This window comes from Pan troglodytes, chromosome 10 (genome assembly GCF_028858775.2).
Source record: "Pan troglodytes isolate AG18354 chromosome 10, NHGRI_mPanTro3-v2.0_pri, whole genome shotgun sequence".
In the NCBI taxonomy this organism is placed as follows: domain Eukaryota; kingdom Metazoa; phylum Chordata; class Mammalia; order Primates; family Hominidae; genus Pan; species Pan troglodytes.
Genome location: NC_072408.2, coordinates 56,308,391 through 56,327,418, shown reverse-complemented (window position 1 = coordinate 56,327,418; position 19,028 = coordinate 56,308,391). Strand labels below are relative to the sequence as shown.

The 19,028-nt window shown below is 36.3% G+C and overlaps 1 protein-coding gene across 2 annotated transcripts in view; it reads right to left on the bottom strand.

Annotated features, from left to right (window-relative positions):
• Window positions 1–7,981: 7,981 nt before the first annotated feature.
• The window catches only part of ABCD2 (ATP binding cassette subfamily D member 2), a 71,461-nt gene continuing 60,414 nt past the window's right edge, over window positions 7,982–19,028 (bottom strand). For both annotated transcript variants that reach the window (XM_001168647.8, XM_063785774.1), the window contains one exon: window positions 7,982–11,540. In XM_001168647.8, coding sequence (XP_001168647.1) covers window positions 11,321–11,540 — 220 coding nt within the window. In that variant the 3' untranslated portion in view covers window positions 7,982–11,320. The remainder of the gene's footprint in view (window positions 11,541–19,028) is intronic.

The window sequence follows — 19,028 nt, the reverse complement described above, 5'->3', positions numbered from 1 at the left end:
AGAGGACTTATTCAAGGGCTGTTATTTAGGGGTCACAATGAAGGATTTGATGGTGAATTGGCTGTGGAGTATGAAGAGCAAGAAGATGTCATGGATGAGTTCTAGGGGTGACTGAATTAGGTAGGCAAATAGGCAATGCTATGTTTATGAAAAGGGACAAAGTATAGAATGAATGAGGATAAGGGTCAGTTTTTACGTTTGGTGGCAGAAATGTAAAGGGTCAGCCAATGATCAGCTGTGAGAAAAGAAGGGAGGGGAGGAGTGGGCTTGTTCAGAGAGCAGGAAAAGTTTGAGACCAGTTGTACAGAGTGGAACAGTGAGAGAACTAAAGAAATACAGGAGGATTGCTGAATGGTGCTGACAAATCTTTTGAAGTTGATCATCATGAATTTATAGTGAATATTTTACCTCGAAGAGTGACTTGCACCAGCAGCACTCAGCTGCTCTTTTCCACATATGAAGAGAACCAGTGATTAGGATCACACATGATTGGAATTTTGCCAGATGGGTATGATCAGTATAGTTTTTGACTTATCATATTAAGTCAAAATATCAATAAAGATTGTGATAAAATCCAATTTTTCATCCCATTATAAGGACAGAGAATTTTCAATATTCACCTGCCCAGAGTTTCCTGAGAACGTGGAAATTCATCTGAGAAGATGAGAGAGAGATGAGGGAAGCCAGCGTGACATTTGAACCCTTGGTCATAGGTCATAGGTCTCCAGAATTACTCCTCTCCTCTCTAAGTATAATTTCTGTTGCCGCTGCAGTCATATATTACCATCTCTCTTTCATTTCCTTACCTTTCTATTTATTATTCTTTTTTTCCAAGTCCCTTGCTCTCTTATGTCCTTTTCCTTTGTGGGGATTGTATGAAATATATAAGCATGATGTGGACACATTAAAATTGTGTAGGAACACCAGCAAATTTGGGACTGGAGAAACTGAATTGAGAAGAACTTAGTGTTTCAGCTTTTGTTTCAGCTTTTTGGACACATTATTTTACATACAATCCAGGCTTTAGTAACCAGTAGGATCTGTTGCAAAGAGAGAAAGTCCATACAATTTCAGCAACATGCCATCTGACGTTTGGAACCTTAGCCCAATTGCAAAGAAAGCAATTTTATTATTGGCATGTGCCTATTTCCTTTTCCCTTTTTTCTGTTAATACTTTATTTATGGATTCATTCAGTCATTCTGTTACTTATTCCACAAACATATATTAAGTAACTACTATGCATCAGACACTGAGCACTAGTTCAGTATCCTCTATCAGCTCACACTTGGGGTCTTTTAACTCAAAAGGACTACCTCTCCCACAAAATTATACGTCCTTCTCTAATGATATAACCACCCAAGGAGCTCACCTTGCCCACTGCCTAGACAGAGCCAATTCATCAAGACAGGGAAATTGCAATAGAGAAAGAGTAATTCATGCAGAGCCAGCTGTGTGGGAGACTGGAGTTTTATTATTACTCACATCAGTCTCCCAGAGCATTCAGGGAGCAGAGTTTTTAAGGATAACTTGGTGGGTGGGGGGAAGCCAGTGAGCCAGAAGTGCTGATTGGTCAGGGATAAAATCATAGAGTCGAAGCTATCTTCTTGTGCTGAGTCAGTTCCTGGGTGGGGGCCACGAGATCAGATGAGCTAGTTTATTGATCTGGGTGATGCCAGCTGATCCATCAAGTGCAGGGTCTGCAAAATATCTCAAGCACTGATCTCAGGAGCAGTTTAGGGAGGGTAGGAATCTTGTAGCCTCCAGCTGCATGACTCGTAAACCATAATTTCTAATCTTGTGGCTAATGTTCATCCTACAAAGACAATCTAGTCCCCAGGCAAGAAGGAGGTCTGCTTTGGGAAAGGGCTGTTACTGTCTTTGTGTAAAGTGTAAACTATAAACTAAGTTTATCCCAAAGTTATTTCAGCCTACACCCAGGAATGAACAAGGACAGCTTGGAGGTTAGAAGCAAGATGGAGTCAGCTAAGTTAGATCTCTTTCACTGTCTCCGTCATAATTTTGCAAAGGTGGTTTCAATCCCTCCCTTTAGGTTTTATAACACCTTAATCTTAAGGTGTAGATTATGAAGATAGGAAAAGGCTGTGGATCGCTCTGGCTTCTTCCTGCTGACAGGAGATGTAGTGGGAATGGGAGTGAACCCCAAGGTGAGAAGAGTGGAACTGCTTTGCAACTGTCTGAGTGTACTCATGTAGGCCTGGTTGAGCTTCCAAGGCTTGCATGGCAGAAATATTAGTACTCTTATCTACAGTTTTACTACAGTGTTTAAGTGAACAGCCTACTGTAAGGTAAACAACGAGTCCTAGGATGAGTAGTACAATTTCCAATTTTAAAAGCAAAGATTTGAAAGCATTGGTTTGGGGACTTCTAATCCACAAAGAATTTAGAATTTAGCTTAAACTGCAGAAAAACACCTCAAAAACAGCTAACAACAGTGTACTATAGTTTTTCTTTTGAAGCATAATTTTTGTCTCTCTAGTCCCCATTTTTATTAAAAACAAATCATGGTAGAACTAATTTGTTTACAAAATAAACTTTAGTCTTCCTGTACTTGGCCTGATTATTTGCATGAAGTGCAGCAAGAGTAATTATTTTTCACTTAGACTAACAAAGCCTAAAAATAAAGCCTTCAAAAATTTGGCTTAGATAGGACTCTGTTCCATGAGGAATCTCAGGTAAGATTTTTTTTTTGAGATGAAGTCTCGTTCTTGTCACCCAGGCTGGAGTGCAATGGCATAATCTTGGCTCACTGTAAATTCCGCCTCCCGGGTTCAAGCGATTCTCCCGCCTCACAACATGCAATGAAGTAAGTGCCATTATTATCTCCATTTTAAAAATGAGAAACCTGAGGCATGAAGAGGTTATATAACATTCTCAGCAGGGAGATAACAGAGGCAGGACCCCACCAAGCAGTCTTTCTCCAAAGCTAGTGTACCTAATCATCACTCAAGCCGATACCTAAGGCTGGTGGTGAGAAGAGGTGCTGTATTTCTAACAGGCTCTATTATTGGTGAAAATTTGCTTTCTGCTGTGAATTGACCTTTTCATTGTTGTGATCAGGTCTTGTGGCCATTAGGGTAAGGTTGTTCTGTTGGCATTGAGTTTTTTTTATAAAAACACAAAAAGAAAGTAAAAAGACTCTAATTTGAGGAAAGACCTCTTTATGGTCATTGGCTTGATAATAGTAAGAGTATAGGATCTATGAATTCCTGGACCTGTCCACCTGACTTGAGGGATGTTGAGAGCTACCCAAAGAAGCAGAAAGAGGAAGCATATACAGTTTGGGGACTCAAAGAGAGAGGAAAACATGGAGCTAGATAGTCCACTTATACAGTTATTATAATATCTAATTTCTCTTGAATCAAGGAATTAGAAGAAATGTTTGTAAAACTTTTATTATCACCATCCTGTTGGGAAGATTTAAACCAGTGAGTTAATTCTTAATTTATTCTGGAGAGGAGGAAAGAAAGTAGATGAAATAAATATTATGAAATTCCCAAGATGCCTAATTTTTCTGTTCAGCAGAAAAGAAAAAACTGCACATTATAATTTTACGTAATAATGTGGGTTTAATACACAAGAATATGAAGGAGTGAGTGCACTTTTTAATATTCTTCTCCTACAGTAATTTTATTCATTCTCAGAAATTAACCTTTATTTTTTCATTCACATTTTTATTTTTTGCTCCATTTGTATTCATTTGTTCACTCATGCATTTAGGCACCTATTGAATAAACACTTTTCAAGTGTTCCCTATCTGCCATGTATTGTTCTAGGTGCCATGAATACTAACTAAATAAGACAAGCAAGATTCCTACCCCACAGAGCTTATAGTCTAAGAAGGGTGGAGGTTATATGAAGTTAGATTCAATTGTCATATAAATAAATAAGATAAATGGAGATAATAATAAGTTACATGAACAATAAAACTGGGCAATGTGTTGAAGAAGGACTGGTTGGGGGAGTATTTTAGATTGAATAGTCTGAGATTATGTGACAAATAAATAGTGATTGGTTGAATGAATGAATGAGTGGTTAGGGAAGATACATGATAAAAGGTAGCATATGATAAATGTAATGGTAAGATTTGAAATAAAGTCCTCTATAGTCATAATAAAGGAAAATATACAACTGAAAAAAAATTTTAAATGTCCTTGAAGCTAGATAGGGTTTTGATAGATGAAGATGGTAGGGTAAGGGCATTGTTGGCTGAGAAAATAAAATGAGTAAGAGGAAAAGCAAAAGGGAACACCCACTGTGTCCAGTCAAGGGAATGAAGAACAGAGGAATGGAGGAAGGATAAGGGGAAACAGCAATTTGGAGGCAGAGAAAACAAATTGAGGCCAGATCATGGTGGGCCTTAAATACCATGAAACAAGTTTTAATTAAAAAAATTTTTTTTCAGGCTAAGGCTTGAAAAGACATTTGTCTAAAGATGATATACAAATGACCAACAACATATGAAAGGATGCTCAATATCACTAATCATGAGATAAATGCAAATCAAAACTACAGTGAGATATCACATCATACTCATTAGATTGACTCCTATACAGAAAGTAGAAAATAACAAGTGCTGGTAAGGATGTGGAGAAATTGGAGCCCTTGTGCACTGTTAGTAGGACTGTAAAATAGTGCAGCAGCTAGGAAAAACGGGATGGAGATTCCACACACACACAAATAAAAACTCAGCAATTCACTTCTAGGTATACATCCAAAAGAACTGAAAACATGGTCTCAAAGAGATAATTGTACAACCATATTCACACAGCACTATTCACAATAGCTAAGAGGCTGAAGCAACCCAAGTAAATGATTAGGCAAAATATGGTATATACATGTACAGGACTGTTATTCAGCTTTAAAAAGGAAGGAAGTTCTATCACATGCTACAACATGGGGGAATCTTGTGGACATTATGCTAAATGAAATAAGCCAGTCACAAAAAAGCAAATACTGTATAATTCCACTTATATAAAGTATCCAAAGTTGTCAAATTCATAGAAACAAAGTAGACTGGTGGTTAGTTGGAACTAGGGGTTGGAGAAAAAGGAGAGTTTAATGGACATAGAGTTTCAGATCTGCCAGATAAAGTTCTGAACATCTGCTTCATAACAATATGAATATAGTTAACATTACTGAACTGTACACATAAAAATGTTAAAGATGGTAAATTTTATGTTATGTGTTTTTTACCAAAATAAAAAAGAATTCAGTAACTTAAGTCCTCAAAATATTTATGCTGCTTTGTAATAAACTTCTAAGGGGTTGTGTGTGTGTATGTGTATGTGCATGTGCATGTGTGTATGTGTGTTAGGTTGTAGTAAAATATATGTATAGAAGGTCCCTGCCTTATGAGAGTTTGACCTACGATTTTTCAACTTTGCCATTGTGTGGAAGTGATATGCGTCCAGTAGAAACTGTACTTCCAGTTTCCAATTTTGAACTTTGATCTTTTCCTGGGCTAGAGATATGCAGTATGATACTCTCTTGCACTGCTAGGCAGCATCAGTGAGCCTCAGTTCCCAGTCAGCCACTGATCAGAAGGGTAAACAACTAATACTCTACAGTGCACTATGATGCTAGATGATTTTGCCCACCTGTAGGCTAATGTAATGCAACCGAGCACATTTAAGGTAGGCAAGACTAAACTATGATGTTTGGCATGTTAGGTATATTAAATGTACTTTTGATTCATGATATTTTCAACTTACTATGTGTTTATCAAAATGTAACCCCCTCTTAAGTCAAGGAGCATCTGTAGCTGCTTGGATCTACATTAACCTCATTTATCTATACCCTACCTATGTGAGTCTTGGAAACTTGTCTCATATAAACAATGAGCTAGCCTAAAAAAGGGGACTTTGACAATTGCTTCATCGGTCTTTGTCACTCTGGAAATATCAGCATCTGCATGTTGAAAAAGGTCTCATTATATTAGCTTTCCATAAGCTGTCACCTGATTATAAGACCTCTTTTGCACCTTCCCAGGTGAGTCATCAGAAAATTCTTTAGTTGTATACATTTGTAGGTCCAATGCATTTTAATTAAATTTAATATATTTAATATATACAAATTAAATATACTTCATATATAAGGTTACCCCTTATTTATATGGATTAAACTGACTAAAATTAAATGATATAGCCAAGTTAATATTATTTCATGTTTATCAGTATTTCATTGCTTCATTGCTACATAATCTGTTTTTAGGTATAATATTAAATCACATAAAAACTCATAAGTGAATACTTAATCTTTTTGTTTCTATATTGGGTCACAAGTACTGAGACAAATTATGTAACTTTAAATATTATTAACTTTGGAATTCTTGTTTATTACACAACTATAATTGTTTATTTTTCTCTTGCTTTTTAGAACTTTCCTGCTATGTTTATCTGCGTTTTGTGGTAACATACGAGACTTACCTTTGAATGTATAAAACTGGCTCGTTTTACATGATCTGAACTTGAGAAGCAGTTTCTTAGGTTTCAAGACAACATGCTAAATACATAGGACCATCTACTGGCAGAGGATGATATAGTCCTATGGACTGGTTTTGTTGGAACTTGTAATAGCCCAAGTTAAAGATCATGAAGATTGTGAAGCCCAAAAGTGTATTATTGAGGGAATCCTGCTGACAGAATATGCTTATCACTTAAATTGCAACAGAGTGGTCTTAGATAGAAAATACAAGACCTGAGAAGATACTACAAAACAAGTAAGTCATTTATATGGAGTCACAACATCTAACTGGCATACATTTGTTTAACATTGATATAGTAAAATATTTCATGAGGGCTCTGACAAGGACTGTCTTGTTAATCTCTGAATCCCTAGCATAGCAACTGGTACATGGAAGTGTCAACAAGTATTTACTGAATCAGTGAATGAATAATGACAACCAGGGCCTCAAAACTTTTGAAAATTTGCCTTATATTCTCCCTCTCCCATAGGACCACACCCATAATTTAAAATAAAAAAAAATACAAATATAAAGTGTAACATAAGTTCCCTTTTTAGATGAAAAGTGCATCTATCTGTTTGGTTAACCAGAAACCTTGAGTCAGTAAAAATTATACTTAATATTTACGTTAAAAATAGTAATAATGAAAAATGACCTAAACTAATTAAAAGAAGGTTATGTGGACTTGCATAGGCTTTATAATCAAATATTGCTCATGTCAAATTTCAGCTCTATAGTTTGGGTATTGTATGAGGTTGGATTAATTACTTAACCTTTCTCTCCTCATTTTCCTCTTTTATTAAATTAGCATTTTGTCTATACCCTACAAAGATTTGGTGAAGTCCGTAAATGCAATGATTTGTGCCTACTTGGTAAATACTAATAATAAATCCAGCTGTTGACTTTTTGTCTGACTGAGGGCATTCATTTTCCTAATTCTCAGTGGTCACAAGCATCTTCGGACAGGGACCAAATTTTATTTAGTAATAGAACTTAGCACAGTGCCTGGCATAGGTAGATACTTATTAAATGTGTTGTATTAATAAAGAAAATTAATATTTAAATAACTATTTGGTGACTATTGTCTATAGTTCTACACACGGTTATATACAATACAATGTCTAAGTAAGGCGTATATAGACATATACCCAACATGGCCATTTGCAGTATAGAAACAGGGTATTTTGTAAAAATGGAATAATTTGTAATTCCTTTGATTAATCTAGTCTTTTTCTTAATGGTTAAGGAATTCATAAGGAATGATGAGTTCAAGTAAATACACATCAGATGGAAATTATATTATAATGTACTCACACACAGCCACAATCTCATTTAGCTACATAATGATTTTTACCTTTAAGGACATTTTCTCATTCATTTTCATTAATACAATTCTGGCTTATAAATAGACCATTGGTTTTGAAAATTTCACAATATGAAATGTAAACCAGCCCTGAACTTGGTAGTCAGGAAAAGCATCAACAATGAAGAAGAAATTGGTTTTTAAAAAAATATTTTATTCATCCACCCGAAGGCGCTCATGTGGCAAACATTAGAAGTACAACCCCAAAACATATTCAACATATCTAAATGTATATAATCAGAACTGTAAATAGCCTAGGCTATGTGAAAGTACTTTTCACTTCTAAATGAGGACAATTTTGCCCATAAAGTAATTATATCAAAGTCATCTTTTTAAATCAATGATTTAATAACCTTTACCATCATTTTATGCATATATTAGAAGTGTGTAACATTCTCTGGACTTGGGTTTCAATGTGTAACAGATTTTCCTAGACTTATTGAATCAAAAATCTATTCCAAACATATTAGAATAGGATGAATCTATTGCCAAATATGAAACTATACTTGGAACCAATGTTTCAAATAAAAACTAGGATATTCATTTATGCCTTTACTGACAGACCAAAACTTGAGACAAAAACCAAATTTCTATCAAGAGAAAACCATTCCCACTGTAAACAAATGTAAATTTGAGTTGAGTTTTAAGGTATATCATTCTTCTTGAGATTATTTCAGAGGGATTATTACACATTATCCTGCTTACAAGAACACAAACTGTTTTAGACTCATGCTTGGCATAACATTACATGCTGTAGAAATATAATGCAACGTTTTCATAGAATCCAACTTATTTTTCAAGTTTAAGAGTTAACCTAAAGAATGCACATTTTAAACTCAAGCTCCATAAACTTATAGCTTTTTGTTTGACCAAAAATATGTCAAACGTTTGGGCAAATAGATATAACATGGTAAAAGTAGTTTGAAACTTGAAATATTCTTTCTTTTTTCCTTTCCTCATCTATCCCTTGCTGTATTCAAAAATGGCTAGTTTCTCAGTCTTTTTCATGTTTTCCGTAAAATATAAGAGTAGTAAAATATGGTATACCCATTGGACCATTTGGAAACAATTGAATGGTACATAAATACAAGTTCAAATCAGAGATGTTTTCCCTTCCAAGTTAAGGATATTGGTCCTGAAAAATAAATTCAGAAAACAAATAGGCACAAAAAGCTCATGGAAAACATGTGCATATTAGAACTTTAACATTTAAATTACAGTGTACATAGTTTTTAATAGAGAATTTTAGGCATCTTTGAATCCTGTGCATCATAAATAATGAGTCTTTTTTGCTTTAGCTCATGGGTAAAATATATTAAATACTGACTAATTACAAATCTAATATTTGTTTTGGCATTCTTTTCAATGTTTCAAAACAAAATTATCAGGTTGTTTTAAAATTATGTTTTACTTTTATGAAAATTAAGGCATGAAAATTATACACATCTTTCACATGAGGATTTTTAATTTTCTTCTTGTACCTTTAAAAGTTAACTTAAAACACTTGCCTCAGACTTTTGCCCTTGTAGCAGTATAAACTGGATAATCACTTATGTAGAAAAGATTAATGAATAATTTTTAGCAAGTTTAAGTTTTGGTTCCACGCTTCTTAAAAAAAAAATCTTTAATTCCTGCCTCACTTTTCTAACAGGAAATATTAGTAACTGATGAATAAGTAGGTGATAATACTAACGAAAACCTTGGACAAATGTACTGATTATAATTTTATATTGCATTCCTTCATGTAAGTTGGTTACATTTATTGAAAATTAAAAATACACTAGCTATCATGGCAGAATTGAAAATGTAGAAATGTTATGATGTTCTATAACGATCATTATGAATGACTTCCAGGTACTCTATCACCTGAAAAGTCTAAGAATCACAGACTTAACATCTATTATGGCTGTGTCTCAACAGGCAAATAAAATCCTAGGCCACTAACAACTGATCATTCCAATATTCTCCTGGTATATCAACGTGGTATCATAGGCAGCAAGAGATAAAGTTTCAGTCTTGGCTTTCCAGCTCCAGTGCACACAAATAGAATAAAATCTATTTCATATGACTAGTCCATATAGATTATTTCTCATTATGTTCAATAAATATTAAATTTACCAAAACCATAATTATTTGCCCTTCTCATTGCTAATGCCTTAGAGGTACATTAATATTGAGTAAGACGGCATAGTTGCTGAATGATTTACTAACTTTCTCATTTCATTTTAAACCACAGAACAATGATCTTTGCACATTGTACTTAATTTTCATTTCTTGTAAACAATAACCAAATAACAATAAGACTAACATTATGAAATTTATTTTATTTTCTACACTTCGTCTAACTTTTATTGCTATTATAGCCCAGTTTGATTTAAAGGATAATAACAAAACAGCACTAAACCAGAGAGTCAGGAGAACTTCATTTGATTTCTCGATCTTTCCTTAAGTAAAGTGCATGATTAGGGCAAGTCTGAGTGTCAATTTTCTCAAAAGCAAAGTAGGAAAAATAGTATTTGTTTCAAAACATTGTCATCAACATTAAGGTGAAATGATGTAAATGGGGATTGTAAATTATAAAGTACTATTCCAATGTATGTTATTACTATGATTCTCAGAATCCTTAAGTTCTTTTATACCATTGCAGTTCTTAAAATGTAGACTCATCCTTGGGCAAAAAAACAAGCTGTGTATTTCTGAACAGAAGTTGCAATAGGTAATTCTGCTAAGGAAATTATCAGGTTGAGACATTGTTTGGATACTCCTTTTCTGTATTGGCAATTCTCTTTTTAAAATGAAAGGATTTATTAAAAATATTTAAGATTTGTACTAAAATTAATTTGTTATATGCCCTCATTAAGATGCTTAAAGTCCAAAATTTAAAAATATGGCATTTTATACATTTTAGCCGTGCTTTTTTCTTTCAACAAATGCCATTAAAACAATTTTTATATTGAAATTATTTATAAAACTGTCAGCTATTTTGTACAGGTTTAGTTGGCCACTAGCAATAATCAATTTGAATTCTAGCTATTAAACCTAATATCAACCATAAATGGACTAAATGTCACTCAAAGTTTGAATTTTATGCACTTGGTATCAACCCAAATGCTGCTCAGTTTAACTTGTTTCATTTCCAGAATATCGCCCATGTTTGTTAAGAACTTCAGACACACCACATATACATAGTAAATCTGGTATTCATCATGAATTCACCTAGAAAATCCTGTTTTACAAGTGCATTAGGCCTTCACTAGGAATTAGTATAAGTCATAATGACTGACCTTACATAATGCATTTGTTTGTTTTCTTCTGAAAAGTCAGATCATATACTTCCTTAATGCTAAAATCTTATAAAACATGTCTTGCTGCCTTTTTTTCTCTGTGCTTAGCTTAACATACTTCATGCAGTATAACAGAATGTCTTTGAGCCTTTATCTAATAATTAACTTTTAAAATATGTCAAAACAAATTAAGATGTCTCATCTTCATTTTTAATTGTTTTCAGCACTGAGTCTTCTCCCAAAATTTTACATAGTTCATTGAGTCTCTGCTGCATTTTGGGAATTCCAGCTAGCTGAGATTCTAGCTTTTGTTTTTCTTCACTCAATGTCAAACGGATAGCAGTATCCAATTGTTCAAAGCGCCAACCTCCTTCACCATCAAACTGTAATAAATGTGTGTGGTATTTCCTGCATAATTAAAATGAAATAATATTATTAGCCATAATGTTGAAAAATCATTTTAGTTGTAGGTTTATCATTCAAATTGATACCCAAAGGCAAATTTTAAGTAGGTGCTATTTTACATTTGAGTTTTAAGGACATATCAAAAAGTTAAATACTGTGATTTTTTTAAAACCCAAAAGTCATTAATCTGATCTTTAGGAAAATATTATTATTTTTTTCATATTCTGGATGTATATTAACTGTAAAGGAAGACATGCTGTTGCATGTATTTAATTTCTTCATAACTCAATTTGGCTCCTGAATAAATAGTAAGGCATTCTTAGGATGGGAGTAAGGAAAGGAAGCTGAGGAAAGAAAATCAACATTAAAAGGTCATAGAAAAACTAAGGAAAATAAAGGAAATACAATAGCAATTCATTAATACACCATCCTTTGGGAATGAGTTCTTCTACATAAGTAAAATTTTCTCAATAATAAATATAGTTTAAAAACATTTTAAAAAACAACTCTTTGATAGAAGAAATGTTTTAAAGATACTTCCACATTTTTATATGATTTAATCTCTTTCTTATGGCTCAGTTTCATAATTAGGAACTTCACAGAGGTACAGAGATTATTTTACTGATGAGATAGGAGATGATCCACCTTGTCCTAAAGGAGGCTGAGGTCACCATTCTGTCGGCTTTGTGGGGGATATTTGGTGAAAGAAAAGTTGGCAGAGCTGGTCCTGCATTTCTGAACCACCTGCATTTTTTCACTGCTGAACTGGCCTATATTCTTATGTGTCCTCAATTTTTCTGCCTTCCCCTATAGTTTTTCTCACTTCTTGCTTCCTTTTAAGATCTAGTCTGTCATTGTTAACTATAATCGGTGGGCTTTTTTCAAGCAGTTTCCTCCTGCTTTTTAAAAAATTGAGAGATAATTCACATACCATAAGTTCATCCTTTAAAGCGTAAAATTCGATGATTCTTAGCATACTCACAAGCTCATGCAACCATCACCAGTAATTTCAGAACATTCTCTTCAACCCCAAAAGAAACCCATTACCCATCAGCAGTCTTTCTCCATTTCCCTTTCCACCCAGCCCCTGACAACCACTAATCTCCCCTCTCTCTATAGATTTCTCTATTATACACATTTCATATACATGGAATTATAGAATATGTGGCCTTTTGTGACTGACTTCTTTTACTTATACAAATGATTTCAATGCACAGAGGGTGGAGGAAGATGGTGGAATAGGACTCTACAGTGATCATCCGCTTGCAGGAAAACATCAAAATTACCTACACACAAAAATACCTCTACAGAAGCTAAGGAAACCAGGCAAGAGTTCACAGTATCTGGTTACAGAATATTAATAAGAAAATAGTCATTGGAGTGGGTAGGAAGTGCAGTTTTACATTCTCCAAGTCATCCATGTCCCAACCACAAAGTGCACAGCTCAGAGAGAAATACCATCTACTTGGGGAAAAGAGAGGGATGTATAAGCATAAGAGTTTGCATTGGAACACACTACCAGGCCTGCCACAGTAAAACCCAGCACTAGACAGACTCCTACAGACCCTCACTTCTGCTGGTACCTGCAGACTGAGCCTCTGAACCTGCCTCAGTGCCAGACAGAAACCTGTTGTCCCTGCCAGACAAATTCAATTTCTGGTCTGCATCACCACGAACCAACAAACTATAGAAGCCATGGGCTCCAAATAGCCCACAGTGGCAGGCAGGACTCAGTGGCTGGGGGCTCAGATTTCAGCTCAGCACTGTGCCAGCCTTGGTGGTCAAGGGATTCCACCCTGACACTGCACCATCCACCATCGTCCTGGGCTTAGAGTGCTCTTGGTGTTGCAATAGCTGCAGCAATCACTATCTTAGAAACCACAACAGGTGACCTGCCTAGAATTTCTGGATAGGCTTACTGTCAAAGAACTTTTCTCAGACAAAGCTAGACTATGCAAACTGGAATAAATTTCTAGGTCTTTAATGTGTAGACATCAATTCATGACCACAAGGATCAAGAACAATCAGGGAAATGGGACTCACCAAATGGACAGAATAAAGTGCCAGTGACTGACTCTAAAAAGATGGAGATGTTTGACCTGCCTGACAAAAAAATTAAAATAGTTGTTTTTAAAGTAAGCTTAATGAATAATATGGTTTTTCTGCATCCCCACCCAAAATCTCATTTTGAATTGTAATCCCCATAAGCCCCATGTGTCAAGGAAGAGACAAGGTGTAGGCAGTTGGATCATGGGGGTGGTTTTCCCCATGCTGTTCTCATAATAATGAGTGAGTTTTCATGAGATCTGGTGGTTTTATAAGTGTTTGGTAGTTCCTCCTGTGTTCGTTCTCTTTCCTGCTGCCTTGTGAAGAAGGTGCCTTTCTTCCCGTTTGCCTTCCACCATGATTGTAAGTTTCCTGAGGCCTCCCCAGCCATGCTGAACTGTGAGTCAATTAAACTCTTTTTCCTTTATAAATTACCCGGTCTAGGGCAGTTCTTTATAGCGATATGAAAACAGACTAATACAGTAAATTGGTACTGGTAGATGGGGTGCTGCTATAAAGATACCCAGGCCTAGCATGGTGGCTCACGCCTGTAATCCCAGCACTTTGGGAGTCTGAGGCAGGTGGATCATGGGGTCAGGAGTTCAAGACCAGCCTGGCCAAGATGGTGAAACCCCATCTCCACAAAAATACAAAAATTAGCTGGGCGTGATGGCAGGTGCCTGTAATCCCAGCCACTCAGGAGGCTGAGGCAGGGAATTGCTTGAACCCAGGAGGCAGATGTTGCAGTGAGCCAAGATCACACCACTGCCTTCCAACCTGGGTGACAGAGTGAGATTCTGTCTCAAAAAAAAAAAAAAAAGATTCCCAAAAATGTGGAAGTGACTTTGGAACTAGGTAACAGGCAGAGATTGAAACAATTTTGAGGGCTCAGAAGATGGGAAGATGTGGGAAAGTTTGGAATTTCCTAGGGACATATTGAATTGCTTTGACCAAAATGCTGATAGTAATATGAGCAGTGAAGGCCAGGCTGAAGTAGTCTCAGATGAAGATGAGAATCTTCTTGGGAACTAGAGCAAAGCTGACTCTTGCTATGTTTTAGCAGAGACTGGTGGCATTTTGCCCCTGCCCTAGAGATCTGTGGAACTTTGAACTTGAGAGAGATGATTTAGGCAGAAGAAATTCTAAGCAGCAAAGCATTTAAGATGTAATCTGGGTGCTCTTAAAAGTGTTCAGTTTTATGCTTCACAAAGAGATGATTTGGAATTGGAACTTATGTTTGAAAGGAAAGCAGAGCATAAAAGTTTAGAAAATTTACAGCCTGGCGATGCAATGGAAAAGAAAAACCCCTTTTCTTGGGAGAAATTCAAGCCAGCTGCAGAAATTTGCATAAGTAATGAGGAACCAAATGTTAATCACCAAGACAATGGGGAAAATGTCTCCAAGGCATGTAAGTGGTCTTCATGGCAGCCCTGGAGGCATAGGAGGTAAAAATGGTTTCCTGGGCCAGGTCCAGGAACTTGCTGCTTTGTGCAGTCTCAGGACTTGGTGCCCTATGTCCCAGCTGTGGCTAAAATGGGCCAAGGTACAGCTCAGGCCATTCCTTCTGAGGGTACAAGCCCCAATCCTTGGTGGTTGGACCTGTGGTGCACAGAAGTCAAGAAATGAGGTTTGGAAAGCTCTGCCTAGATTTCAGAGGATGTATGGAAACACCTGGATGTCCAGGCAGAAGTTTGCTGCAGGGTCAGAGCCCTTATGGAGAATCATTGCTAGGGTAGTGCAGAAGGAAAATGTGAGGTCAGAGCCCCCACTGGGGCATTGCCTAGTGGAGCTGTGAGAAGAGGGCCACCATCCCCCAGACCACAGAATGGTAGATCCACTAACAGCTTGCACCATGCACCTGGAAAAGCAGCAGACACTCAATGCCAGCCCATGAAAGCAGCCATACCCTGCAAAGCTACAGGGGTGAGCAGCCCAAGGCTATGGGAGCCCAACTCTTGCATCAGCAGCACCTGGATGTGAGATATGGAGTTAAAGATTATTTCAGAGCTTTAAGATTTGACTGATCCACTGGATTTAGGATTTGCACAGGGCCTATAGCCCCTTCTTTTTGGCCAATTTGGAATGGGTGTATTTGCCCATTTCATGTACCCCTGTTATATCTAGGAAGTAACTAACTTTGGACTTGGACTCTTGGGTTAATGCTGGAATGAGTTAAGACATTGAGGGGCTGTCGGAAGGGCATGATTATGTTTTGAAAGTGAGGACATAAGATTTGGGAGGGGCCAGGGCAAAATGATACAGTTTGGCTGTTTCCTTACCCAAAATCTCATCTTGAATTGTATTCCCCAAAATCTCCACGTGTCAAGGGAAAGACCAGGTGGAGGCAATTGGATCATGATGGGGTTTCCCCCATGTTGTTCTCATGATAGTGATTGAATTCTCATGAGATCTGATGGTATTACAAGTGTTTCGTAGTTCCTCCTGAGTTCATTATCCTTCCTGCCACCTTGTGAATAAGGTGCTTTGCTTCCCCCTCACCTTCTGCCACGATCATAAGTTTTCTGAGGCCTCCCCAGCCATCCTGAACTGTGAGTCAATTAAGCCTCTTTTCTTTATAAATTATCCAGTCTCAGGCAGTTCTTTATAGCAGTATGAAAACGAACTAATACAGCGCACTTCAATAAAATACAGAGAAACAATTCAGAAATCTATTAGAGAAATGCAACAGATATGAAATAATGGGAAAAAAGCCAGAAATGCTGGAGCTGAAAAATACAATGAAAAAAATTAAAAATGCAATGGAGACATCAATAGCAGAATTTATCAAACAGAAGAAAAAAATATGTGAACTTGAAAACAGGTTACTTGCAAACTTATGTTATGATATGAAGAAAGAATGAAAAGGAATGAAGAAAGCTTATGGGACTTATGGAATAGCATCAAAAGAGGAAATGTCGCCTGGACATGGTGGCTCATGCCTGTAATCCCATCACATCGGGAGGCTGAGGTGGGTGGATAATGTGAGGTCAGGAGTTCAAGACCAGCCTGACCAACCTGGTGAAACCCCGTCTCTACTAAAAATACAAAATTAGCCCAGCGTGGTGGTGTATGCCTGTACTCTCAGCTATTTGGGATGCTGAGGCAGGAGAATTGCTTGAATCCAGGAAGCGGAGGTTGCAGTGAGCTAAGATCACACCATTGCACTCCAGCCTGGGTGACAAGAGTGAGACTCCAGCTCCAAAAAAAAAAAAAAAAAAAAAAGCAAATATACGAGTTGTTGGTATTCAAGAAGGAGTTAAGAAAGATAAAGATTTATAAAGCTTATTTAAATAAATCATAGCAGAAACATTTCAAAATCTGGAGACAGATATAACTATCTAGGTACAGGAAGGTCAAAAGTCTTCAATCATACTCAATCCAAATAAGACTACCCGATGATGTATTACAATCAAACTGCCAAAAACCAAAGACAAAGAGAGAAACCTGAAAGCAAGAAAAAAAAAATAACACATAAGGGAGTTCTAATATGACTGTTACCAGCTTTTTCAGCAGAAACTTCACAGGCCAGGAGAGAATGGAATTACATATTCAATGTGCTGAAGGGAAAAAACCTTTCAGCCAAGAATTCTGTTCTTAGCAAAATTGTCCTTTGGAAATGAAAGAGATAGACTTTCCCACACAAACTAAAGCTGAGGGGCTTTATCACCGCCAGATATGTCTTATAAGGAGTACTAAAGGGAGTTCTTCACATTGAAAGAAATGATGCTAATGGGTAATAAGAAAACATTAGAAAGTATAAAACTCACCGGTAAAAGCAAGTAAACAGTCAAATTCAGAATACTCAAATAATATAAAGGGGGTATGTAAATCACTTATTTATTTATTTTTTATTATACTTTAAGTTCTAGGGTACATGTGCACAATGTGCAGGTTTGTTACATACGTATACGTGTGCCATGTTGGTGTGCTGCACTCATTAACTCATCATTTACATTAGGTATATCTCCTAATGCTATCTCTCCCTGCTGCCCCCACCCCACAACAGGCCCCGGTGTGTGATGTTCCCCTTCCTGTGTCCAAGTGTTCTCATTGTTCACTTCCCACCTATGAGTGAGAACATGTGGTGTTTGGTTTTTTGTCCTTGTGATAGTTTGCTGAGAATGATGGCCTCCAGCTTCATCCATGTCCCTACAAAGGACATGAACTCATCCTTTTTTATGGCTGCATAGTATTCCATGGTGTATATGTGCCACATTTTCTTAATCCAGTCTATCATTGATGGACATTTGGGTTGGTTCCAAGTCTTTGCTATTGGTAAATCACTTATTTCTTTAGTATGAAGACAAAAATACAAAACTATTAAAAATTATAACCATTAAAATAATTTGTTAAAGTATATACAATATAAAAAGATGTAAATTGTGACACTAAAAATTCAAAATGGGGAGATGAAGGGTCAAGGTTGTGGTTTTTTGCAATTTGTATATACTTTAACAACTAAAATAATTTGTTAACATATATACAATATAAAAAGATGTAAATTGTGATATTAAAAATTCAAAATGGGGAGATAAAGGGTAAAGATTGTGCCTTTTTTGCAATTAAATTAAAGTTGTTATGAACTTAAAATAACATGTTATAAGATGTTTTTATAAGCCTCATGGTAACCATGAAGCAAAAACATATAATAGTTACAAAAATAACATGTTTAACTATAAGATGTTTTTTGTAAGCCTCATGGTAACCACAGAGCAAAAATCTGTAGTAGATGCACTAAAAATAAAAAGCAAGGAATCAAAGCATATTACTAAAGAAAATAACTTACCCACAAAGAAAGACTGTGAGAGGAAAAAAGGAAGAAAATATCTACAAAACAACTAGAAAGCAATTAACAAAATGACAGGAGTAATTCCTTACCTATTAATAATTACCTTGAATATTAATGGATTAAGTTCTCCAATTAAAACACATAGTTTCTGGGCCAGGTGCAGTGGCTCATGTCTGTAATCTCAGCGCTTTTGGAGGCTGAGGTGGGCAGATCACTTGAGGTCAGGAGTTTGAGACCAGCCTGGCCAACATGGTGAAACCCCATCTCTACTAAAAAAAAAAATAGCTGGGTTTTGTGGTGGACCCCTGTAATCCTAGCTACTAAGGAGGCTGAGGCAGGAGAATCACTTGAACCTGGAAGCAGAGGTTGCAGTGAGCTGAGATCACACCACTGCACTCCAGCCTGGGCTTCAAAGCAAGACTCTGTCTCAAAAAAAAAAAAAAAAAAAAAAAGACAGTGTCTGGATTAAAAAGCAAGACCCAACTGTGCGCTGCTTACAGGAGACTCACTTCATCTGCAAGGACAATATAGACTAAAAGTGAAGGAATGCAAAAGATATTTTATCCAAATGAAAACTAAAAGGCATCAGGAGTAGCTATACTAATGTCAGGTAAAATAGACTTTAAGTGAAAGCTACAAAAGAGGCCAAGAATGTT